Here is a 27,824-nt window from a genome sequence, read left to right on the forward strand (position 1 = left end):
ACTAGTAAAAAAAAATGACCAACACAACTTTTCTTACTCTAATCAATTTAGTAAAAAAATAGATAATTTGTTAAAGGTTTATGACAACTTTTTTTTTAAATCAACATAGCATATTATTAAAATATGTCAGCATGTTTATCAATGTGTAATATACTCACAATAGGATATTCTTTTCAGTCCTGCCAAAATCATTACAGGTGCAACATAAATGCTACCATCTACCATAAGGTATTTCCCTAATCGGCATTAGAGCAGGAAATGGAAAGGCCTGGACTATAATGTCTAACCATATTAACTAATAGTCCCACACACATCATCAGGAAGCCTGTCTGCTGTTGACCTTACTGTGAAACTAGCTTCGCCCATTCAGTCAAGAGATTACCTCATCAATGAGAGTGAGAGGAAGAGTGTGTAATACTGTCGAGGATGACTCACAGTCTATCCATGGTAATACATAGACACACCATGGCTTGTGTAATATGGTACTGGGTACAATGAACACGCCTTGTCACCACAATGGAGCTTCAAAAACACTGTTTCTGATGATACCCTGCAGTCTGTTCAAATAATTTCAAACTCTGAAAGACCAAAGAAATTAAATCATCTCCTAAATTGATATAAAATAAATATGATGAGCTGAATTTTCCTAACCAATAGAGTCAGTGAGCATAGAAAAGAGACATATGTAATGTTACTGTGAGTGATGTTACACTCACTGTCTGTGCAAATCCTTCTCTTGTCAGGTGGTACTTATAAAAGCCCAGTGAAGTGCCCTAACTGCAAAGCACTACACAAGGCAGGAAGCTGATAAATTATTGATTGTGTCCTCAGGTCTTAACACATGCTAGCTAGCTACTGAATAAAAACGGTGCATGAAACTGTGCACCAAAAATAGTCACTGCAGTTGTGGCTGTTAAGACGAATTTAGAAGGTAGGTATCTAGGCACAAAATTGATTCTCGCATGGAGTCTAAGATTTTAAAACACAATGAAGAGTCAACAGAATATTAACTTCCATCAATAAAAACAACTGTTCAATACGCACTTTGAAGTTATTAGGAGAGAGCTACACATCGACATGATCAGCATTACAAAGAGCTGTCAGTTTGGGCTTTGGCTGATAAATTATCCTAAATGTGATTCACTGCTTCCCCCATGCCTCTGAGCTCAGATCACAGTCACATGTTGAGCCTGGGCTCAGGGAGAAGTACGCTACTTTTTGACAGTTAAGCCAAAATATCACATCGTCACACTGTTAAAATAATCGCCTATGTCATTTTTTGTCATAATTGTTTGTTTTTTTACTTAAATCATCTCCTCCTGATGCCGGCCACCTATGGTAAAATCGCCTACATCCTCAGTTGATCAGATCATGTGATTTTACCCCTTTAAGATAATGGCCTATGTCAAGTGTGTGACTCAATAGCAGATTTAAGCGAATTTATTATGCCTAAGTCAAAATAAAATGTGACTTAGGCAATTTTTTTAACATGCCTTTGTGACTTAAGCAAGATATGGTAACACTTTATTTTGAAGGTGTCTACATAAGAGTGACATGAGCATGTCATAAACATGACATGGGAGGTGTCATGAACATTAATGACACTTTGAAGTAACACTAATGCTCATGATACTTGTCATGTCATGTTTCTGACAGGTTACATAATTTACACATAGTGTTATTACTATGCCAATAGCCATCCTTTGTTACACCCTTTTTGAGTGAAATGATCAATAAATGTCATATGTTACACTTTTGGTGAAGTTTTTTGTAAGTTTCTGCAAAACTTGGAAAAAAAGAGTTAGGCGATTATTGTAACAGTGTGACAATATTCAATTTATTATTTTTTTCATTGAACATGTGATTACCTATAGTCAGATTGCAAGAGAAATACAGTAAGAATTTCAAGCATTTTCAAACCTTGAAAATACAACATTAAAATTTAAGCATTTTCAAGGATTTCAAGCATCTGTATGAACCCTGTGTAACAGACGGGAATGCTTTTGTTGGCTTGGCTCTCTGAAATGTTGGGCTATTATGTCCTTTAAAAAATCTGTTAAAAAAAATCTTTACCATGCCATGTTATGGTATCAGTTTTTCCAGCGTTACCTCAGTCACCTATATGTTAACTTTGACTTACTTGATAAAAATGTTGAACCCAAAAGAAACAAAGGAAAACATAAAATCTGATCTTGAAAAGTATACTTCAATACACAGAATTTTAAACAGGTAAAATGAGGATAATATCTAGTTCAATATTTTATACAAAACATATTTGAAATTATCTCCGGTTTTACTTGGCCGAATATCATCAAAAAACATCTGACATGGAGTTTAAAGCCAGAACTTTAGAGGGAAGCTGATGGCAAGACTCAATGTTGGTTCATTTTTATATCTTCACGTCATAAAGAAGTAATGTGGTTTCATGGACTCTAGAGGGTTAACTAGCCGGTACCGAGTTGTCCATAGTCGGCTGTTAACGCCTCAGCTAGTGTTAGCTTGTGCTACTAGCCAGTTAACGCTCATTACGGTGGGATCTATCACACAGGGCTTTTAACAGAGTAGAGATGGAGGAGAGCCAACAACGAGGAGCTGATCCCGGTAGCTTTCCGCCTCGTTAACACCAGTGTAGCAGCCACATTGCTGTCTACCTGCCTCGCCTGCTTGCTAACGACTCGTATTAGGATTTCATCCCCTTTCTTCATCCACGTTAGCTAGCTAACCTACCCTACCATTAACGTTAGCTCACGTTAGCTCACCGTTACTAGCGTAGCGACAACATTCAACAGTCTGGACATTAACGCCCAGCAAGGAAAAAGGCGACAAAATCTTACTGTATGGCGGTTGACTCGTAAAATCCTTATTTTCTGATCATTCATGAGGTGCAGACAAGATGCAGACGGGCTACGGTATCCTGCCGTACACACAACGGCGCTGTGAAGAAAAGATTTGTAGTCCACGCCCTTGACGACGAGGATTGGAGTCCACGTTTTCTCCGTCACCTGCTCTCTGCGAGCGATTGGTCAGTTCTGGTCATCGATGGAATCGAACGTGAACATGATTGGTTCAAATCTCTGGATGACGTAGTTTGGGACTGGTTTTGCAATAGGTGCGTTTCATTTCGGTCCCTGGCGCCGCGGGAAAGGACTCTATAGTCTTGACATAAAGCTCATACATATTCGATCCATTGTGACCGCCCGTCTCCACAAACAATGGAGCTCTATTTCAATTGAGGCGTTTCCAATTTCTGTTGTTCTCATCATATCATCATATTAAATAGCCTTTATTGCAATCAAGACAAAAACAAAAACCTCCTGGGATCAGTTTTATAAACTGGATAAGCCTTTATGTTGTATTTGCAATTGCCAGTTAACCCATAAGAACCCATGGTGACACCCCTGTACCAAACACTTTAAATCTTCTACAATCTCCCATATTCAGCTTTGTGCTTCACATTAACTCATAAAGTCCCCAAGCTACACATACTCAACACCCTGGTGTGGTGGTCATGTGACAAGAAATGACTTCTCCAAAATGTGGGTGTGACTGGACACAGAAATGTGGAAAAAGTAGCTTATTTTTTGTTATGAGACTAAGTTTAAACCCATTTAACAATTCTAATCCGTTAATAGGATGTCCTGTATTGCATTTAACTTGTTCTGACCATATTTCCTGAACAAATTAAAGTCACAATTTTGATATATGTTATGGAGATGCAAACAAAAAGGCAAATGGGTATTTGTTTTTAAAAATCTGAAAAATAATTTGTTGTTAAACAGCACTATTAATGTCACAATTTTGATGTGTGTTGTGGAGATGCAAAGAAAAAGGCAAAGTTGTGTCTCTGTAAGTGGAAAATGGTGTCTAGTTTTTTAAATTTTAAAATAAAAAATATCATAAACATAAATACCATAAACGTCCAATGTCACATCACAGATCTTTGACATTTAGGGGTAGATATTTTTTTTTTTGAAACATCATAAATGTGTTCTATGTGGTCCACTTGGTCTGTGGTATATCCCCCATGATTTGCCTTTAAGGATTACTGGGTCTGGGTTCTTATGGGTTAAAGATTAGGCCCATCATCAATATATAGAAGCAAATAGTTCATGTTATTAGTGATTTTAACCAAAATATTTGCAAGAAACCAGTACACATAACATTTTTATAAAATAAAAATAAAATACATTGATTATAAATAGATTATGCTAATAGCATATATTCATTTTTATCGGTTAGGACATGTGTAAAGCAATAATGCATAAAACTGGTATAAAGAAATTTGGAATTTATCATATGTAAACCAGAAAAGAATATCTACACCTACAGTATGTGCAACAAAAAAAAGGAAAAAGGACTCTTAGCATTGTAGTGTGTGTGTGTGTATATATATATATATAAGAGACACAATTATATCCATCATAAAAAAGAAAAAAAGAGCTGAAGAAGAATATCTTAGTACATTTAACACAAAAACAATATAACTTTGAGGAAGCAACACCCTGCTTTGGGTGACCACATTTTGTTTTCTGTCTCACATTTCTTTCATACCCAGAAAAATACAAATATTATTCAGTTCATGTTGCAACATTTGTGTAACTGCTCACATCATTCTATTTAACAAACAGCAAATTTAAAACTGCATTTTATGCAACTTACAATGTAGAGAGCCCTGAAAACCCAACGGTTATTTGAAGTGGACAGATTGTTGAAAATTCGTCATAAATCAAACAACATACACTGTGAAACAATATACAACTTGGTTGTGGATGTGTCGAACTTTAGGGTCCACTGTTCATAATTGCAATAATTGCATGATTCTGTCCCTGTTGCTTTATGAATATTTTGCCATGGATTTACACTGATCAGTCAGAGCCAGAACAACAAACCAAAAGTCCTTATTGAGACTGAAATGGAACTATTCACTTTATAACATTATGCAAAACTATTTTCCACTAGTCTCTGCAACTCGTGTCACACATATCATATTCCAGAGCATTCTTCCAGTACAAAGATGATCCAAAACAAAGCAAACTAACCAAGTAAGACAGAATCCTGTTGATCCAAGTTAAAACAAGGTAAAATGTTCTTTGATCCTTGTGGAAAAATAATTATACCTATTGTGAAGACAGAAGTAAACTCTCTAGATTAGTGTGTGTGCTCTTTTTGTTTTCTATAAACTTAATATGTGAAGAAACTGGCAGGATTACATGTCACTGGAATTCAAAATGTATAGGATTATGTGTCAATTGACAATTTGGAATATTTCTCTGTTGTAGCTGGTCAAAGAGAAGTTATTCCCAGCCTGCTGATTGGTTCTCTTTTATATTTGATCATTGTAGAAAATATATTTTCACTTCTGGTGTGTATATTTGAGGGAATTTCATTCAAGTCCATGAGTTGTCCTACATTCTTTGAGGGGCATTTTTTAATTTACTACAAAATATTAATTTTGCTATCAAGAAGCAGAGTAAATAGAAAAGTGGGTATTTAATGCCAATAATTCTTCCCTTTCTACTAATAGTTTTTTTTTTTTAATCAACTATCTTCAGCAGCTCTGTCACACCTGTCCTCACTGGTACTCACTGGTGTTGGAGCTGTAGCCTGTAGTGGTGGGCGGTGGTGATTCTGAGTCCACAGAGGCTGTATCTTCATCCTGGGAGCAGCCCGCCTGGATGGCCCGCAGGTAGCTGTGGCTGCGCGACCGGAAGCACGTAGGAGCAGGCAGATCCAGAGCCTCCACTGCCTGCGATTCCCCCTCACAGTATGGTACTGAGTGCCCACAGCCCGGCCCGTATACCTGAAAGAACGTGTGCAGACTCACACGCTGAGGGCAGAGGGCAAACTGAGAAATGTGCATCTACCAAGTATACTTTATACCCAGTGGTGGATGTCTTCACATCTCCAATAAAACAATGCAAAAACACTCAATTACAAGTAAGGAGAATCATTAAAGATCCCAACCACCAAGATAACCTTTTCTCCCTGTTGAAGTCGGGAAGAAGGTACCAGTCATACACATTATTACTATATTCTATCTGAACTCTTTAACCCTTTGATGCACAACATATGGACAACACTCCTAATGCACAACATGGGTCAGAAATGACTCATTCATCCAAATTTGATTTAAAATTAGATGACCTAATACTATAATAATAGTAATTTGTTTCAAATAGTGACTTTCCACACTCATATATTTAACATGTTTATGTATCATTTTGTCACACATACAGTGTATCTGGAAGGTTTTCACAGCGCTTCACTTTTTCCACATTTTTTTTATGTTTCAGCCTTATTCCAAAATTGATTAAATTCATTTTTCCTTAAAATTATACACACAATACCCCTATAATGACATTTTTGACCCATGTTGTGCATTAGAAGTCTAGTGATACAAAAAGGGTTTTTATTCAAAAAGTAAGAAATGAAAAACAAAAAATTAGGATGTATGATGATCAAAAACAAGTTCATTGAGGAAAACCTGGAATACTGAATGATGAAATTAATTTATTGCAAAAATATAGAAAATTAAAACCTCAGTCGGGTCACTTTAGACCCATTTTGTGCATCAAAGGGTTAATGTATAAATTGAAGAAACTGGCAGGATTACATGTCACTGGAATTCAAAATGTATAGGATTATGTGTCAATTGACAATTTGGAATATTTTTCTGTTGTAGCTGGTCAAAGAGTTATAAGTTATTCCCAGCCTGCTGATTGGTTGTCTTTTATATTTGATCATTTTACCATTTTGGGCCTCAAACACATTTAGAGAGGAAATGTTCCTTTTGTTAAGACCTAATCTAAAACATGACCTGAGCTCCAACTACAACACTGTTTTTTTTGTGAGGGGTGTTAAACCTGAAGTGCAGTGTCTTTGGCACTGATTGCATAAACAATGTCAATGTGGGCTTAAGGCAGTGAGTTCACTGAATGTCACTAACCCCCAGGAGCGTTCTCTTCAGGTCTTCCCATGTAGATAACTACAAACAGGCACGCTTTGAACAGGCATTGCACTTCTTCTACTATAAATACCAACCTGTGCAAAAGCAGTAAACTAGTGTCAGTTCACCACTTGCAGGAAAGTTGCCAGAGACACCAGACACCAGCACTCTGGTACACTGTGATATAAGAGAACTTTCCCTGGCGGGTGAAACAGCATAGTGCAAACTCGTTTGGCAAGGGCTTGAACGTATCAAACGTTTGTTTTTACAACCCAGATGCTAAAAAAGTTGGGACATGTCTAAAACGTAGATAATACAGAATGCAAGAATATGCAAATCCTTTTTGACATATATCCAGTCAAAAACTATGATTACAGTATATTTGATTGATTTAGTAAATATATATTGAATTCTGCATTTGATGCATACTATTTTTATTGGCGTTTTGCACAGTGTCCCACCATTTTTTGAATCACGTTGTTAAAAGTAAAAAAAAAGTAAAAGTCTCACACAAAGGATTTTTGCTTTTCAGCTGATACAAGTGCTATTAACTATTTAGTTTTTGGTGCAGGGATAGTGATGAACATTTTTGCAGCATTGTATGAGTTGCTCAAAATAGCTTTGTTTCATTATTTATTTGCTGCATTGATTTGTCATACTATCATGGGAATAAGCGATGACACCCGGCACCATCTGAAATGTTTGATCAAGCTACATGAAAAGAAGTAGAAAGAACCAGTGAAAGTATTTTTATGTTTGGCATTTTGGTAGCAAATAGCAATGTGTTGTGGGTGGTACAGAAACATAAATAATCCATCTGAATGTTGCAGTTTAGTATCCATAAATTCTTTACTCTGACTGACTTTACTGTGGTCTTGAAAACAATGTAATCTTTCAGTAATATTAGCATTTGATTAATGTAAACGCTCAGTGACTGATGCCATAGCTTCTTTATTAAAGGATGTTTGCATTAGTCTGGTGTGTGATTCTGCATCCCACTCCAATCCTGCTGATGAAGACATACAACAAGGTCCCTCTGGTTTACACTGAGACATATGTCCCACTTTGACAATCTGTAAACACTCTCAAGCATCTCTTCTATTCCACCAGCTCCTTCCCGGCTGGCTCATTCATAGACCGTCACAGCAGACATTACATACACTTAAATATTCTCTCACGGCAGATTCAAAATTGAAGAGTTGTGTCAGTGTATTTTTTTCCCTCCTGATTTTTACTTTTTCTTTTAATGAGTCACTGGAGTTGATCCAAGATGATATTTTTAGCTGAATGTGTGTATTATACAGAGGTGGAAAAAGTATTCAGATCTCTTACTTAAGTAAAAGTACTAATACCACACTGTGAAATTACTCCACTACAAGTAAAAGTCCTGCATTCAAAATGTACTTAAGTGAAAGTACAAAAGTATCAGCATCAAAATGTACTTAAAGTATCAAAAGTAAAAGTACTTGTTATGCAGAATGGAGCCACTTAGATTGTTTTATATATTCCAAATATATTATATTATTATTATTATTGATGCATTTATGTATACAGCGTTTTAATTTTCTCAAGGTAGGGCTCATATTGACTATTTAATATTCTGTTATGAGGTTTATTTAAAAAAGTGTCTAATCACCTAAATTTATTGTGTTTTTTATGTTAAACCTCGAGTGAAAAGTAACTAAAGCTGTCAGCTAAATGTAGTGGAGTAAAAAGTACAATATTTGCCTCAAAATGTAGTGAAGTAGAAGTATAAAGTGACATAAAATGGAAATACTCAAGTAAAGTACAAGTACCTCAAAATTGTACTTAAGTACAGTACTTGAGTAAAAGTACTTAGTTACTTTCCACCACTGGTATTATATCCTGGAAAACCACAATTTAGTCATGGAATCGTTGGCTGGTCACGACTCTAATCCACAACACCTGAGTTAAGCAGACACACATGAGGAAACGGTAAGTAACAGCAACACATTTGATACAAGATAAGAGACATACCTGAGTGGCCGAGGCTCTGCCCAGTGTGCTCGAGCATTGGCTGAAATCACTGTTCCGGTAGTGAGGAGGCGCCTCCAACGGACTCACCAGGCAGTCTAAGTTATCGAGGCTCCGATTAGTCGACAGCTCTTTCAGGGACGGCAGGGAGCTGTGGAAGTGAATTTGATAATCAGCCTCTCGGAAGTCAGAGACCGTAATAAGTGAGGGCTGTGTTTAATTGATGATATCCAGGAGAAACTTTAAATCACACTCTGAAAAGTTCCCCTGGGTATTTTAAAATTAAATACTGTTGAGATGTGTGGATAGTGATATGTGCTTGGGTTTAAAATAGCAGCGCAGAGGAAACAATGATTTATGAGTAAAACTGATACATGTGAAATTGACTTTATGATTGATTTTGGACATTCTTTTAAAAGTTTCCTCTGTTCTGGATGGACTGTTGGGCACCTGGCATTAGTGAAAATGTGCGCGCATAAGCAGCAGGGTGTGGTTGAGTGATTTCCATGGAAAATTTGCATGTTATGAAATCAGGGCTTGAGGAAGCAGGCAAGAGTTAAGTACTAACACACCACTCAGGGTACCTGCAAGGGAAGAGATGGAACAGTGGGCAGAGAGGGAAAAGTACTGGGATAGGTTAGCCAAAAAAAGGTGGCGGGTAGTGGTGGCAGGGCAAGTGAGGGTGGGTGAAGGGGCCATACTGCCTGCCTGTGGATAACACTGACCTCAGATGCTGCATAGAGCATGCACTCTGTAGTGGAGACCACAGATAATCCTCCCGCATGAGAGCGTAGCAACGAGGCCTGTCCGTGTAGATGTAGGGTTAAAACACATGGCAAAAGTTCATCTCCTACTGCTTTTGTACCAAATAAAGATGATACTGTATGTCATGTCCCGCTCATTAATACACATCTCCATGAAAAGCTTCTATGAGTTCGTTTTGACTAAGTGCTGCTGCAAATCCAGACAATTATTTGTGACAAGATGCTGCCACCTGCTGACTACCTTTGAGGGACAGGAAAAAATGCTTCTACCCATATTCTTTTTTTTAATTATTATAACAAACACCCCTTCCCTGCTTATTTCTATTTCTATTATGAATGTAAAGTAAAAGAGCAAAAACACAACTATGGCAAAACAATGAGCATGACAATCAAGGCAACCTGGTCTCACAGAAATCCGTGAAATAGCCACGGAATCGCTCAAATTTCCGTGAAACTGACACGGATTTCGCTACAATGCAAGTTAATGACAGTCATATCCCGTGGCTATTGGTTTGTTCCAAGTCACGTGACTTTCAAGGTCCCAGCGGTCAGAACAAAAAACATGGCGGACAGTTCTCTCATTTTTAGTGAAAAATCAATATTTTGACTTAGTTTCTGCATAAAAATGGATTTTGATCACATTTGTAGCGAGAAATATATGTTTTATTTTCTAAATATTCACTCAGTGAATGTACATAATCACTTTGTATGTTGGAATAGCCACGGGATATGACTGTCATTAACTTGCATTGTAGCGAAATCCGTGTCAGTTTCACGGAAATTTGATCGAATCCGTGGCTATTCCACAGATTTTGAGTTAAGCGAAATCCGTGGCTATTTCACGGATTTCTGTGAGATCATGTTGATCAAGGCTATAAATACAATATAGAGAATTTGATTCTCTGTGCTGCGGGACTCACTTGCGTTGAGGTGGAGATGGCTGCTGCTCACTCAGGGAGTGCTGGGTGGCCTTCAGGTAGCTCTGGCGACGGGCAGTGGCTTTGGGGGAAGGTTTGGGGCTTCCCTCTGAGTCCTCACTGTCTTCTATGTCTCCCATAGCTTTCACATAGCTGCCACTGCGCATCCTTCGACAGGGGATCTCAGTTCCTCTGGCCCGGCCGCGACCAAGAGTTCCTGCCCAGTCCCCCAGTGGGACCTGGAATATGAAAACACATGCATTAAACCATGTCATACAGACGCTTGTGAGCTTCTCTGACTCTCCTGACAAATCAATGTTGCAATTCAAAGTTCGGTTACTGAGGAAATATCGCCATATCGCCACTCTACTTCAGCGCCATCTAACAAAAATAGGTCTAAAGATTAGTAATGCTGTTAACGCCCAATTCATGTAACTTTAAATAGCGACAATTTTGGCATTGTTTAGGTGGTAAGAGTGAAAATTAGTCATCCTCACATTTAATTGTGCTTTGGTTTCAGAGTGATGAAGATAGTTGGAGAACAATTAGATCCAAAATAGTATGTAGGCGCTGCAGGATGAATTTTCAACTGTAATGTTTTTCCCAAATTATGTACAGATTGTTAACCATTCTGTTATTTCAAATGGCTAGAAAAAATGTCTTTTGGGCTCAGCCCTGAATGTAAACATCTGTCCCAGCTGTAACCCTTACACACTGTATGTGTTTCATGGTTTGTGCCACTTTGTTGAAAAAAATATTTACAGTATGATTCTGTGCATGTGCAGGAATGGTACTCAAATGGAATGAATATCATGATTTATGGAACTAAATCTATTAATGTGACTAACGTGAGTATAAACTGTGAGGAGAAAGTATATATGAGAAACAAAACAAGGGTCAATCTGACCAAATTATCAGGCAAAACAGGAACTGTCCTCAGTGCTCAAAACTGATTAATAAAACCAACAAACCTCAGAGAAATTATATAAATATTCATGCAAACTTACAAAGGATGATGATGAAGATGAATACTCACTGGCCCTCCTACCTGAAGGAACTGTTGCGCCAGGTCTTGGTGGCATGACTTTGATTTAAGCAGGGTCCTGTTAACTGTAGCAGAGCCCTTCTGCAACACTTGCCTGGCCTGGGTGAGGGTGAGAGTGGACCAGGAGCCCCTCTTCACCAGCAAATCATCCTTGCTTCCTCTGATTCTTCCCTCCTCGTCCTTGGGTCCTACCTGTGTCGCCGGGCATGCCAGAAACTTGAGGTCACTGCTGCTTTTCGAGGTCTTGAGAGTATGTGCAGAAATGGTGTTGTAGCCCTGTGGGATATATCTGGGAGGGGCCTGGCTGTCTGACACCGCTCTGCCAAGAGTCATCATGGTCAATGGGTTGCGGTAACCTACAGCAATAGTGCCAGCTTTGGTAGTGTCAGAGTCCAGGGCGTCGTCTGAACTCCAGAGGCCGAGTGCATTGGGCCTCGGTCTCTGCTTTGGCCCCTCAGTTTTAGCCCTGTCTTTACTCTTGCTCCTGCGGGTTGGTCTACCACCATCCTCACCAGCTCCTGTGGTGCCAGTCATTCCTCCAGCGGAGCGCCCATTTAAGCTGCCTTTAATTGCCGAGTTTTCCAAGGACTGGGACTTGGCAAATAGCTTCTGCACAGAGTGCATCAGGTGGCGAATACGTCCTGGGCTCTCACTGCGTTGTTTCGACATACGTCCTCTATGAAACTGCAGCGTGCTGAAGCCATCACGCTGCAGGGGCAGGTGCCTCTCTAGCTGATCCAAAAGGTTGGAGGGTAACCGATTCATCTTGGCTGCTGCTGCAGAGGAGATGGTGGCTGATCCACTGGTGATCATAGGAGCACCAGTAAGGCCCAGACCCAAGCCCATACCCATAGACAAAGAGGTGGATAGTGGACCCCCTCTACTGCCCTGCCCCACTACACCACCACCCGCCATACAGGCCTGGGAGCAGTCAACCTGGTCAGACTGGGAGGTGAAGTGCAGACGAGGGAAGGTGCTGCTGTTGGAGACCTGGCTGAAAGGCAGCAGGCAGTCAGGGGTCATGGAGGTGGGGCTGGTGGGAGTGCACTGGTGGAGATGGGGGTCCAGGGTGCCATAGTGGTTTATCGTAGGGCTCAACAGAAAGGGAGTGTGGGGGTCAGAGGTCAAAGGACAGAGAGGCTTCTGGGGGCAACCCGTTGGTTCACACGAGTCGGACAGGTGACGACTGCGGTTGGCTCCTAACCCTTTCATGGTGGCTGAGATGTCGTCCTTAGAACATGTCTCCAATCAGTACGGGTCTACTGACCTGAAGGGCCCATCCTGCAAAGTGAAAGAGAAAAATGATCTGTCAAACATGGAATCATTTTTGAGAAAGATCTCTGACGGGTGCTGCTATTTAGTCATTTATTCAGAAAGTTATGTGGAGGTAAAGTAAAACCTTTAAAACAGTAACACTTTTGGGCATAGTCCTGTCACATTTGAGTTATTTCAGTTTTTTATCCTAGTTAACCCTCTATGGTACGCATTATGATGCCAGTTGGGGGAAAAAAAGTTGGAGTGGGTTATTTTGTCTTAAAATAGACTAAATAAACATATTATGAAGAAAATTTATGATTTTTTTTTTTTTTGGGAAGTTTTTGGGGTTTGTTTTCCCTAGGCAAAATTGTACCATAACGGTGCACAAGTGAAAAAGAGAGTTTTTAAATTAATTTTAACATAATTTATTTAATAAACATGTATAAAAGATTCAATAGCTTCAACAGGGTACAATACATAACATTTTGAATTTAAAAACATTATTAAAGGAACTTTTTTAACCGGTTTCTTGTCTGAATGTTGCCTGTAGACAACATTGTACCATTGAACCAAATGAAAGCATTGCTATTGGTTCCCTATACTCTTCCCTCTTTTTTAAAAATATTGCATTTCTCAAAAACATGCATTGTAGAAATTTGACAGGCCAAAAATTGTTATGTTGCCTGAGGGCAACACCGTACCATAGAGGGTTAAGTTGCAGATTCTCTTAGGAATGTTTATTAAAAATTAGCCAGTTTGTCTCTTTTATAGAGATTATACTTAACAGTGCATCGCAGTAAAACAGCCATTTGCGTCCACTATAAAGCCTCAGAGGGAGTGTTCTCCACATCAATACTTAAAGCTAATGAAAACATTAGAGTCAGAGCCCATTTAGAAGTGTTTTTCTCAGTGTGCTCTTGTATTTTCAGTACAGTAATTGAGTTAAAGAAGAGATTATGGACTGTCTCTGCTGTGTGGAGCATTTCACAGAGGCAGAATCACACAGTCAGTAAAGTGGAGAACAGAGCTATTGTCCTCCAGAGTTCACATATAAGTTGCTTAACACAGAAAACCACCAGGTGGAGCACCAGCAGCAAGTCCACAAAGGACACTGGCTTTAGGGGAAAACACACATGTAAATATCATAGTGTTAAATTACATTTGAAAATGAATATATCCAATTTTAATAAATCCCACTGCATGACAAAAATGTATTGATCATGCTGTGATGAAAGTGGTGTGATTCTTAAAAGCAAACAATGAAAAATTACAAAATAATTATAATTATGTTTATGTTTACACAGTTTTTCTTATTATGATTTACTGTCTTAATCATGCTGCCACTAAACACGTGAGAACAATGGAGCCATGACGATGAAAATCAAAACACAAACGGATTAAATTACAGATAATTCTCCCTGAAAAGGACATTCAGTTTAATGCATGAACTGTTCCACCACAGCAGGCAACCAGACAGCCAGAGGCCCGATCTACAACACCACAGTGATGTACGGCCCGGAGCTGCTCCGCTGACAATGCATAGGAGAGCGATTTTTGTGACTCACACATGTAAATGAGCTTTATGTCTAAGTAGCGCTATTTGTTCCAAAGCAGGAAATGAACCCTCATTTCAACAAATCATTTCTGGTGCTTCACCATCCTCTCCAATCCACTAACTGTGGGATAAACTGTGATTCTTTTCCTGTCTAACCATGGGGAACAATAAATCTTCTCTAATGCTCACTAAAAACTGAAGCATTCTGAGGCAAAAGGAAATATTTCACAGACGTATTTCAGTGGCATTCATATTAGATACAGGCAGGGATAAATGCTGAATTCAATCTGATAAAACCTCACTTAACCGCCCTGTTATTATTTACAGACTGCGTATGTATTCATTCTATTTTGTAGAAACAGCTCTTTGGTCTAGGTAAGATTTTAACTGAGGATGACAGCTTTGATGTACAGTTAATGCTCATTTTCTCACCGCTTGCCTGCGATAAAGTAACATCTAATGTGGCCTCTTAGTCAATATGCAATACAGTTTACAAAGCCCTTCATTTGCTTTTCTCATCTAATGTATAAAATATATCTCAGCCATAAAGGGAAGCCTGGTCGCCCGGCTAAATGGCTCAGACAGTATAGAAACACTGAGAAATTATGGAGGACTAAACATGACTTAAGTATAAATAAATAGCATTTATGCTGTTGACTGAGGTTAGGACCTCCTACCTCATTTACATATGGACACAGAAATACAGAAATAAATAAATGTAGAAATGTAGAAATAAATAAATGTAGAAATTTAGAAATAAATATAAAGCATTTATACATTTATTTTTGCATTTATTTATTTATGCATTTATTTCAGCATTTATTTATTTATTTATTTATTTATGCATTTATTTATGCATTGATTGATTTATTTATTTATACTTAAGTCATTTTTAGTCCTCATAAGAAATGGGCCATACTTCAATTAAATGTATTCTGTAATTTGTATTTTGCTAAACAGTTTTAACAAAAGGAAAAGACACTGACACATTGTCTTCACTTTCTCAATAAAGATACTTTAATACAACAATTCAATCAAAGACCTATTCAGCTATTATAACACCTAAGTGAATAAATATAGGGTATTGAAGAGGAAGCAGAAGACCTTTGACCGAAACATTGTATTAAAGTATCCTTATTGATTAAGTGAAGTGGATCTCTTTTTTTTTTTTAAAGATGTGTCTACTTTACCAATGCACTTAACTATCCAGGAGTACGAGAGATTTTTCTTATATTTACACTGTCAAAAATATTTGTAGAAATAACAGTAAAACTCTGTCAAATACATCAGAAATGGGGCGTAAAATTAAAATTTGTACATCACTGTATCAGACACTTTTAATTACCGTAAATCAAAGAATAGCACAAAACGTTTACTTTTTTCTGTCATCGACTGGAAGAAACACACAGTTTTGCTGTAAAAATATAACATTTTCATGCAAAATTTATGGAGAAATACCATGATGTGTGATTGAATGACACAATTACCCTAAAAATAACAGGATTATTCAGTCTAAATTTCAGTTTTTGCTGATATTTACATTTAAATTTAGAATAGAAAATCCACTCACTGTAATTTTTACAGCGAAGTTCTGGCAACCACAGCTGCCGGTATTTTACCGTAAATTAAACAGATTATTTTTTACAGTGTAGCTGAACAAAAAAAAAAGATTTTCTGAAGAGCTTGTTTAATATTTAATATGTACTTTTATTGTAAAATAAGAGACAGTTTTCAACGCATCCCAGTCTGTGGCTAAATGCAAGTGAATCATATGACACGTCCTGTCATATTTCATTTGTGCTTCCCCATTGTGCTTCTCTTTCTCTACTGTATCCTACTCTGCTGTGATGGGACTGATTGTAGTTGTTCAGTTGGTTGCTTGTAAAGCTGGAAATCTCAGAAACGTACTTACTCCACTGCACTTATATTTATCGCTCTATTTGCCCAGTCTTATTGTCATCTGAAGGAACTAGTGTGTCACCGTGGCCGAACTGTTCAATTCCCCCAGGGTGCATTTCAATTGGCTGTTCACTCGGTCGGTCAATAGTCACTTTGAGTGACAGAAAAATCACCCAGCATGCACCCCTGAAATCACAGCCTCCAATATATCCTGATTGGCCACTTCAAGTGTACGATGAATCAATGCAGCATCTTTTTAATGTAGCATGGTCGAGGTCAGACACATATTGAGGCAACTAAATGCCTGAATTGTGATGCAAGTTTGTATCAGTGGTGGAAGAAGTATTCAGATGCACTCAAAAAAAGCTAACTGGGTGTCTGTTACCTTCTCCTTAGTCTAACATGTAGCTTCTACTAAATAAAATGATGTTTTGTGGTTGAACAGTTTTAAAACATGTAGTTTTAGCATAAAATGCAACACTTTAAAATTTACTAGAATACTTTCTGTTAAAACAACCTAATTCAATTGCTGAATGTAATATTTATTTCCTGAATAATTACTATTATGTTCATTTTCATATAATAAAGGTAATCTTTCAGGCTAATCCACTTCAACCTAACTTTGTTTTGTTGGCTCAGCACAATTAATTCATGTACTTCACTATTTTAAAAAGTAGCTGTAACTACCCTATTAAATAAAGTAACTCTTAATAATGTCATACACGTTTAAATGGCCCAAGAAAATTACATTAGTATGTTACAATAACCCATACAAATCTAGTTGGACTGACCACTGGTAATTAATTAACAGTAATGCAAACACATCATGTTGACCCGACATATTTACATTTTGTTCACTCAACAAAACTGTTGCTCGCTAAATCAAAGCATTTTATTTATGTGGAAATTATTTCCATAATTTTATTTCGTTCTGGGAACAAGTTATTTTTTTGAGTGTGCCTTACATAAGTAAAAGTACTAATACCACACTGGGAGATTACTTCACTCCTGCATACAAAACTTACAAAAGCACAAAAGTATCAGCATCAAAATGTACTTGAAGTATCAAAAGTAAAAGTGCTCATTATGCAGAATGGCCCCACTCAGATTGTTTTAAATATTCTAAATATATTATGAGATCATTATTATTGATGCATTTATGTAAGAAGTGCTAATTGTTCAATACTTAATATACTGTTGTGAGGTTAAATGGAAAGAAAATGTCACTATCAATTCAAATGTATCATGTTTTTCATGTTAATTCTTGAAATAAAAAGTACAATATTTGCCTCAAAATGTAGTGGAGTAGAAGTACATAAGTTATACAAAATGGAAATACTCAAGTACAGGTACTTCAAACTTTCACTTAAGTACAGTACCTGAGTAAATCTACTCAGTTACATTCCACCTCTGGTTTGTATAGAATGCATTTTTGTATTCTCCGATTACAAATGACATCTCAATACTAAAATACGATGCTGAGCAAATAAAATGATATTTTAGGGCAACTGTCTCGTCTTCTTCTATCACAGACCTACTCATTCTCAAAGCCCACTATGAAGAGACAGTCATATTGCATCAAGGTTATGAAAACTCATAATTCACACAGCAGAAATCCATGCTGCATTAGATTCCCTCTAACAGATGCTGTCTGTATCACAGTGGAGTGACTCACTGATCAGTCAATGGTAAGAGCCTTCTCCCACAGCAAGTATGAAATCTTGCCTTAGAGCCGAATGTGGCATGTTAACGGCACACATTTTCATTCCACTGTGTCGGTTTGCCGCTTCTTACGTCTCTCTGACCTCCCATACACTCATACAGTGCGGGAGCAGCCACTTATCTGAGTCAGTGTTCCTGGACGGGCACAGCGGTGTGCTGACAAATACACCAGCGTTTTTACAACGGCGCTGCCTGCTGTAATTCATCCACCCCAGCTGACTGTAGCCCGGCGTGTTCATGTCCTGTAGGCGCCACTGCTGACAAACTGACACACACCTACACACTGACACACCAACACACACTGACACACGCATAAACGTGCTAACCGCCTACCCGCACCAAAGAAACCCTGTCAAGAGCTGAGCATCACAGGGGCAAGATGAGAAAGAAATAATGTTCACAGTTCGTGTGATTCTGTCACATGTTCACTGCATCTGTCTGTGTGTGTGTGTGTGTGTGTGTGTGTGTGTGTGTGTGTGTGTGATGGTGGCCAGCAGGCTCTTGCATAATTACAAGGTGAATGAATCCTTGGACTGTGTGTGATGGTAGCGAATATGTCTCTGCTTCACACGCACACACCGTAGGGAAGCAATAACTGGCTGTGGGAATTATCTCAGAGAATCTTGCACGTTCTCTGAGTGACAGGAGCGTTACGTCTCTTTCACCAGCAGCTACATATGCAGCACATGCATCACCAAAAGAGCAACCTCAAATGATCTCATAAGCGAGTGCCGTATTGGTTGCAGTTGTAGTGCGCTTATGTAACGCTGAGAGAGATCTTACAGTTGTTTGTGTATTCTGGTCTTGTAAGGGTCATTTGGAGGGTAAAAACTCATGCGAGCATTCGGTTGATTGGTGTGTGTGTGTGAAAGGGATCAACGGAAAAACCACAACCTCCATTAAACATTATGGAAATGAGAGTAAGTTGTTGTGGTTAAATGTGTTTACAGATAGTATTTATGTAACATATTACAAAATGCCTTGTAGTGTATTTAAAGATGTAAAACAGAAACACACAGGTCAAAAAGATGAAATTAAAACAATTTATAAGTGTTTTAAGTCAAGTCAAGTCAAGTCAAAGTTTATTTATAGAGCACATTTAAAAACAACCTCAGTTGACCAAAGTGCTGTACAGTTATTAAAATAGAATAAATCATACACAACTGGGTATAAATAAAAACAATAAAAAGAATAAAATACTAAAAACAGTAAAAACAATAGAATAAAATAGTAATAAAAACTCAATCTAAATCAGAGTTAGAGATACAAAAGACAAATAAAAGGGTAAAAAAAAGTAAAAAAGAAAGCCAAGGATTCTTGCCTAGCCGGGACTGAACGCCAAGGAGAATAAATAGGTTTTTAATAATGATTTATTTTAAATTACCATGACCCTCTCAATCATCACTTATGGCCTACTTGAAGTGTGTGGTGTTGTCTGTATCTGCAGAGACTTTTGCTGTGTTCAGGACTAGAGTCCGACCCGTATGATATGAGATTTTTGAGAGCAATGCCGATACTGATTTTAAAGGGGGGGTGAATTCAATGATAACTGACATGGTGGCTCATATAGTAATTTTTTGAGCTGGAATAAAAATAGACCTTTTTTATGTGGATGGTGCACAGATTTTTCACCACTCTGCAAATGCAGCCAGAGAGAGTTTTCATAATAGCACATATCGGACAGCATATACACTGTAAAAAATATTCTGTTTAATTTACGGTAAAATACCGGCAGCTGTGGTTGCCAGAACTTTACCGTAAAAACTACAGTGAGTGGGTTTTCTACTGTAAATTTAAATGTAAATATCAGCTAAATCTGTCATTTAGACTGAAAAATCACTTGCCATTTTATCCCTATTGTGTCTCTTTTTGGTAATTTTGTGTCTCATTTGATAATTTTACGTATTTTTTTGGTCATTTTGTGTCTTTTTTTGATATTTTCATGTCTCTTTTGGTCGTTTTCTGTCTTTTTTTTGGTCATTTTGTGTCTTTTTAGATAGTTTTGTGTCTCTTTTGGTCATTTTGTGTCTTTTTTGATGGTTTTATGTCTCTTTTGGTTGTTTTCTGTCTTTTCTTTGGTCGTTTTGTGACTCTTTTGGTCATTTTAGGTCCTTTGTTAGATCCTTTGTTCTGCTATTATTTTTAGGGTTGTTATGTCCTTGCGACGTTATGGTATTTCTCCATACATTTTAAATGAAAAATCTAATATTTTTTACAGCAAAACTGTGTTTTCTAAAGTTTATGACAGAAAAAAGTAAAAGTTTTGTGCTATTCTTTGATTTACGGTAATTAAAAGTGTCTACTACGGTGATATTACATTTTTTATTTCACGCCCTATTTCTGATATAATTTGACAGTGTTTTACTGTTATTTCTACAAACTACTGAGAGGCTTTTATAGGCCAATATCGGCAGATAATATCCATCAACTGATATATCTGTCAGGCTCTACTCAGGACGTTTATAAGCATTATCCTTTGGGCAAGAAGCTACCAAAATATTGGACGGAAAAAAAAAGATGAGATTCCCCAAGTGGACTTTCCAAAACAACTACGATGATTTTATCCATCACATTTATGGAGCTATACCTGAGGAGGAGATATTTAAAATAAGGTGAGAGTGTGACTAATAACTCACCACACATCTGTTTATTTCACTGTAATAATTCTGGTTTTCATTTCACTCCCTGTTCCCACCATGTGACTCAGGGGAGGCTACTAAGTCATCAAATTACTTTCTTCTTTTAACAGTAACATTTAGAAGGTGCCAATTTAGGATTTTATATTGTACCAAATTGTTTTTATATTCAAAATTTGGTCATTATCAACTTTTACTCCATATAAAGTGGCACCCGGAGATAGAAGAAAGAGGTTTGGTTTCCTGATTCAGAGATTAAAACAATAATTGCATATTTGTGTCTGAAGATACAGTATTTACTGTCACAAAAACGATGGGATGATGGGATAATTATCACAGTAAATATATTATACTGGGTATACTGTAACTAATGCATACTACTATAACTCTGTACTGTGTTCATGCATTTCTGTGACTGAGATCTGGGAATTCTGAGCTGGCTCCTACAATATTTCTGTCACATGTTACTGTGCAAGAAAGTCAAAGCCAGATGACAAACAATAAACAAGCACAAATGTTATCAAGGCTGCAGCTTTGAATAATGTTCATTGCTGAAAGACATTTCAGACTTTCCAAGTATCTTGGAGTTATGTAATGTTGTTTCTGGAGCCTGCTCTGACAGAAGAAGAAAAAAAAGCCCAGGGGGAGAAATAATATTTATAGTATCCTTTAGGCAATGCTTCAAATTTTCAGCTGTCAGGGTAGAGATGCTTTTGATAATTAGGACACTCCTGCTGAACTAACAGAAACACTTGGGACAAGCTTGACATGTTGTTTATTGCTGGGAAAAGGTGTACAATTATGTATTGTATATTTACTTTCTTACTTCTGCAATATTCTATGCAATGTCGATTTTGTTGTCATTTGATTGCATTCCAAAAGTAACAGTCTGTTTTAAAAAATCAATCAAATCAATTATTCATGAGCAACCGAGCACTGACCAATACTAACATTGAATTAGATTTCAACATCATTGTGATTAACAGTCTTAGATTAAATCGTCTTTTACTTAGTCTGGAAAACGTAATTAATTTAATGTCAAAATATTAATTTAAAATTGACATGTAGGTGTTGCTACATTATTCTAAATACTAGTCAATGTTTAGAAATGCAGAGTTTAAAAAAAAGAGAAGAAATGCTGAGTTTCACAGCATCATACTGCAGTTAGACTTCATTATTAGAAGTTTTCACCCCTGCCTCAACAGAAGCACAGAGTTAATTTAGTCAAATGAAGGAGAAGAGGGCAAATAAAATATATATATATATTTATATACACTACCGGTCAAAAGTTTTAGAACACCCCAATTTTTCCAGTTTTTTATTGAAATTCAAGCGGTTCAAGTCAAATGAACAGCTTGAAAGGGTACAAAGGTAAGTGGTGAACTGCCAGAGGTAAATAAAAAAAGGTAAGGTTAACCAAAACTGAAAAATAATGTACATTTCAGAATTATACAAGTAGGCCTTTTTCAGGGAACAAGAAATGGGTTAACAACTTAACTCTATGGAGCCTTGGGCTATTTTGTACATTTTTTAATTCTTTTCATGTCTTTGTAAGTCATTTTGTGTCTTTTTTGGTCATTTTGTTTCTTTTTTTGTCATTTTGTGTCTTTTGGTGTCTTTTTTTGTCATTTTGTATCTTTTTTTAGTCCTTTAGTCCAACATAAAATGTGATTTTGAATCTTTTTTTTTCACACTATCACTATCATGCTCAGTAAAGAATTTTAAATGTTGCAAATGTGCATTAATTTCAGAGTACACTTAGACATTAAACTGCATCATTTTCAATTAAATTCTGGAAAAGTTGGTGTGTTCTAAAACTTTTGACCGGTAGTGTGTATTTCTCTGCTAGTCTCTTTAATGGTGCTTTGTGGGGGAAAAATGGAAATAAAACATAAAAAAATGAAATATTTGAGTCTCATTTTTACACAGAGGTTTAAATCTAACAAATGGGGATGTAACTCTGAACATAAATGTACTTTGACATAACAATCATCCTCACAGGGCCGGTGAAATTGCTGCTACTTTGTCAAGAACCGCCATCATTGGCCCATTGGGAGGTGATGTCACGTAACCCAGTACTGACATACAGCCCCTGTTAGATCTACACGAGGCCTGCTAACAAGCACAACCAAGATTTGCTGGGTTGTGTCCCACAGAGCCACCAAGCAGGCCTGTAATAAATGTGTGCTGTAGCTGTGCACTTCCCCTCCAGCCTCGGGTGACGAGCAGAGGGAGGGGAGAGACGGCGAAGAAGGAGCGAGGTATCGATCTGGGTCTCGCTCCTTGTTCTAAGGGTGAATATACAGCTGCAGGGTATTGGCTTTTGCAATCTCCTTCAATAATCACCTTTTTTTTCTCACTGCTTCTCCCGGTCATCCACTCGCTCTCAGCCGCATGTACAGCACATTTACACTAAAGTCCACTACCGTTACTGCTGGAATACACAAACAATATTTTACTATGTTTATCTGTTTGACTGTATTGTTTTATTTATGGCATCATTTTAGATTTATACACTTGTTATTTATTGCTGATTGGTATATGGAATTGTTTGTTTTGTTGTTGATTTTATGTACAGCACTTTGGAGACGTTTGTGTTGTTTAAATGTGCTATACAAATAAAGGGGATTGGATTGGATTAAAACTGAATCCTGCATCTCATCAACCTGTTTCTATCTTGTGCAATTGTGCACAAACAGAGGTTCCACTGAAGAGACTACACTGTAAAAAATAATCTGTTTAATTTACGGAAAAATACCGGCAGCTGTGGTTGCCAGAACTTTTTACACCGTAAAAATTACAGTGAGTGGATTTTCTATTCTAAATCTAAATGTAAATATCAGCAAAAACTGTGATTTAGTCTGAATAATCCTGTTATTTTTTAGGATAATTGTGTCATTCATTCATACATCATGGTATTTCTCCACAAATTTTGCATGAAAATGTTATATTTTACCTAAAACCTGTGTGTTTCTTCCAGTTTATGACAGAAAAAAAGTAAAAGTTTTGTGCTATTCTTTGATTTACGGTAATTAAAAGCGTCTAATACAGTGATATACAATTTTTCATTTTACACTAAAGTCCACTACCATTACTGCTGGAATACACAAACTGAATCCTGCATCTCATCAACCTGTTTCTATCTGTTACAATTGTGCACAAACAGAGGTTCCACTGAAGAGACTACACTGTAAAAAATAATCTGTTTAATTTACGGAAAAATACCGGCAGCTGTGGTTGCCAGAACTTCACCGTAAAAATTACAGTGAGTGGATTTTCTATTCTAAATTTAAATGTAAATATCAGCAAAAACTGTGATTTAGTGTGGTGAGTTATTAGTCACACTCTCACCTTATTTTAAATATCTCCTCCTCAGGTATAGCTTCATAAATGTGATGGATAAAATCATCTTAGTTGTTTTGGAAAGTCCACTTGGGGAATCTCATCTTTTTTTTTTTTTGTCCAATATTTTGGTAGCTTCTTGCCCAAAGGATAATGCTTATAAATGTCCTGAGTAGAGCCTGACAGATATATCAGTTGACGGATATTATCTGCCGATATTGGCCTATCAAAAGCCTATCAGTATCAGTGTATACACTGTAAAAAATAATCTGTTTAATTTATGGAAAAATACCGGCAGCTGTGGTTGCCAGAACTTTTTACACCGTAAAAATTACAGTGAGTGGATTTTCTATTCTAAATTTAAATGTAAATATCAGCAAAAACTGTGATTTAGACTGCATAATCCTGTTATTTTTTTAGGATAATTGTGTCATTAATTCATACATCATGGTATTTCTCCACAAATTTTGCATGAAAATGTTATATTTTACCTAAAACCTGTGTGTTTCTTCCAGTTTATGACAGAAAAAAAGTAAAAGTTTTGTGCTATTCTTTGATTTACGGTAATTAAAAGCGTCTAATACAGTGATATACAATTTTTCATTTTATGCCCTATTTCTGATGTATTTGACAGTGTTTACTGTTATTTCTACAAACCTTTTTTACAGTGTAATTACAGATTAAACTAATGAAATGTTTGATAAGCAGTGAAAATGTATCTCTCCTCCTCCGAGCTACTACAAGTGAAAGATCCATGTTTACAGTATTAACACTTTCCATGAGCCCACACCATCCGTTGTCCCCACTGTCTGGTGAGAAGCTACTAATAGCATGTTTCAGTCACAAAGTTATGTCATCAGGGCTTCCTGTGGATAAACCAAGTGTTGTTCTTTACTGCTGCAAGTGTTGTTTTCTACTGCCTGGGAGAAAGTAAAAGCAACAAGGCTCATTTCTGTGGACAACAGGGCTAATCAGCACAGGAACAGGAAACATTTCCACATAAGTCCTATCAATAACAAAATAGAATCAGAAAGACTTTGTATTTAAAGTGTCAACATTAAAGGAATAGTTTGACAGTTGGTGAAACACGACTTTTCATTTTTGGTGGAGATTAACATCTGTTTGTTAGATATACCAACATTTTTTATACTGTATATTCATATTTATTCTGCACTGGAATTCTATTCTACTCCTTAATACATACTCCTTCTTTAGACACTTCATTATTTATTACACACTATTTTATTGTATTTTTATATTTTATTGCTTGAAGTATGCCTAGGTTGTTCTTTTTATTTAATTGTCATTGTCTATGTGTGTAATGCTGCTGCTACACTGTAATTTCCCAGCTTGGGATAAATAAAGTACATCTATCTATCTATCTATCTATCTATCTATCTATCTATCTATCTATCTATCTATCTATCTATCTATCTATCTATCTATCTATCTATCTATCTATCTATCTATCTATCTATCTGAAAAAATACTCACGACTTATTGTCGTCAACATCTATCTATATGGTGACACAAGGCAGCTGATTAGCATAGCTTTATAAAAAGACTGGATAAAGGGGGAAACAACTAGCCTGGTGCTGTTAAAAAAGAAACAAAATCCGCCTACTAGCACCTCTTAAACTCACTAAATAGGTGGTTATATTTAGCTGTGTAAAACTGACAGATTTGTTTTTTTTACTGAGGGTTATGTGCCGGACTATTTCTTGGCTGGAACCACTCATTTCCTCAAAAATAGCCAGACACATAGCATTTGATAAACAATGAAGTATTACTTATTTAGCCAGTGGAGGATAATGGATATCAGGGGGACTTCCTCTTTTGTTCACCGGGCATTATTTATAGTCTGATTAGCAACTTCATTGATACTTTTTTGTCAGTGATTTAGACCCAGACGCCCTTTAGGAAAATCTCTACCAACAAATATCTGCACATGACAGCTGATGGGTCCAAGCCAAGGTAATTATAGTTAACGAAAACTAACAAAATAACGAAAATTAGAATTGAAAAAACATTTTTGTTAACTGAAATAAAAATAAAAACGAGTTTAAAAAAAAAAACGATAGCTAACTGAAACTGTATTGTGTGGTTACAAAACTAACTAAAATTAACTAAAATTATAGTGAAAATGTCATTCGTTATCGTCTCTTTTCAGACATAATTTTCTATTTTTCCATGTTGGCTGTAAAGAGCAACCAAAGGAAATAAGGCAAAATATATTATGACCTGTTTGAATTTCGCACCCAACACATAGCCCATTACAAAAAACTAAAACTAACACTAAAATTAATAAAAACTAAGCATTTTCAAAAAAAATAACTAAAACTAGCAAACTCACTCTAAAAAATAATTAAAACTATTAAAACTAATTTGAAAACAAAAATTCACAACGAAATTAAAACTAATGAAAAATCCAAAACTATTATAACCTTGGTCCAAGCTCGCTTAAACGTGATTGGTCGATGCTACTCAGACTACAAAAGGACTACAAACAGAAATCAAAATTAGATTAGATTCTTTATTGTCATCATACAAAAATATTGTAAAAATGAAACAGGTGCACTCAAGGATAGGGCTTGAGTATAAAAATAGATCGCAAAAAAATATTTCATTCATTCATACTCACATTCTACACATTAAAAATGTACACCATAAACTCACACACTCCTTGCCAATGTATGCAGAATGCTTCTAAAAATGTATGTATTTAAGAAAAACAAAAAATTCCCAGTTTGAGCTTTAGATTGCTTGCCTGTATTCAGTTGAATGTAGAGACTTTGGGTTGTATTTACCACATAGACATATACGGAGAGTGGTTTCAATCTTACCATCTAACTCTTTTAATAAAGATAATAAGCATATTTCTCAAAATGTTAAACTATTCCTTTAACATGACTAAAAACAACACACACAGCCTCCTCCCTCTCTTCTTTCTGTGTTGCTGAAAAGGCCAAGTCCATAACCAGGAGGGAAGTGAGTTACACAATAAGACTTCTATCTGCTTTAGTGTTTCTTGTTTTTCGAGGATTATCAGTACAATTGAGTGTCCAATAAGCTGGAAGCTACAGATATAACGCAGTGATTCTGACAGTAGAGCTGCATAGATCCAACAAAGTGTTTGTTCAGACATCATTTATACGCCCAGGAGGCTATATCAGCAAGACATTTTTCTCTGCTGACGGGATGTAACTGCCAAATGTTGGTCAGTCACATTAAAGAAAGAGGCAGCAGTTGTTAAAATGGTTAGAAGAAAGAATCAACTACAATACACTCACTCAAAAACTGTACTCCTTAATTCAACATGCAATAAGACTTAATATCTTTGTATTCTTTCTGTCTACACTGTAAAAAATTTCTGTAGATTTTACAGTGACCGTAAAATGATAAATGGGTTAATTCAGTTTTAGTAACAATGAAACACTGTAAATGTATATATCACTCGCCACAACAGTATTTTTTTACAGTTTTATTTTTTGAAAAATGCATTACTCCAATGTTAAATACACTGTAATATGTATTAAATGTCATATATATATATATATATATATATATATATATATGTGTGTGTGTGTGTGTGTGTGTATATATATATATATATATATATATATATATATATATATAAGCGTCACTGTAATTTGTGCATTTCTCTTTTGTAAAAAAATACTTTTTCTCACTGTTAAATGTACGAAACACCATATCTCTAACATAAATATATTGTAATATTTTATCGT

At 36.6% G+C, this 27,824-nt stretch overlaps 1 protein-coding gene across 1 annotated transcript in view; it reads right to left on the reverse strand.

The window, feature by feature from the left end:
• The window catches only part of dlgap4a (discs, large (Drosophila) homolog-associated protein 4a), a 122,271-nt gene that overhangs the window by 14,543 nt on the left and 79,904 nt on the right, over positions 1-27,824 (reverse strand). The window contains exons 2-5 of the mRNA XM_059333845.1: positions 11,671-12,948; positions 10,626-10,861; positions 8,945-9,092; positions 5,587-5,827 (exon numbers count right to left, since the gene is read on the reverse strand). Of these exons, the coding sequence (XP_059189828.1) occupies positions 5,587-5,827; positions 8,945-9,092; positions 10,626-10,861; positions 11,671-12,879 (1,834 nt within the window). The 5' untranslated portion in view covers positions 12,880-12,948. The remainder of the gene's footprint in view (positions 1-5,586; positions 5,828-8,944; positions 9,093-10,625; positions 10,862-11,670; positions 12,949-27,824) is intronic.

This window comes from Centropristis striata, chromosome 5, assembly GCF_030273125.1.
Source record: "Centropristis striata isolate RG_2023a ecotype Rhode Island chromosome 5, C.striata_1.0, whole genome shotgun sequence".
Taxonomy (NCBI): domain Eukaryota; kingdom Metazoa; phylum Chordata; class Actinopteri; order Perciformes; family Serranidae; genus Centropristis; species Centropristis striata.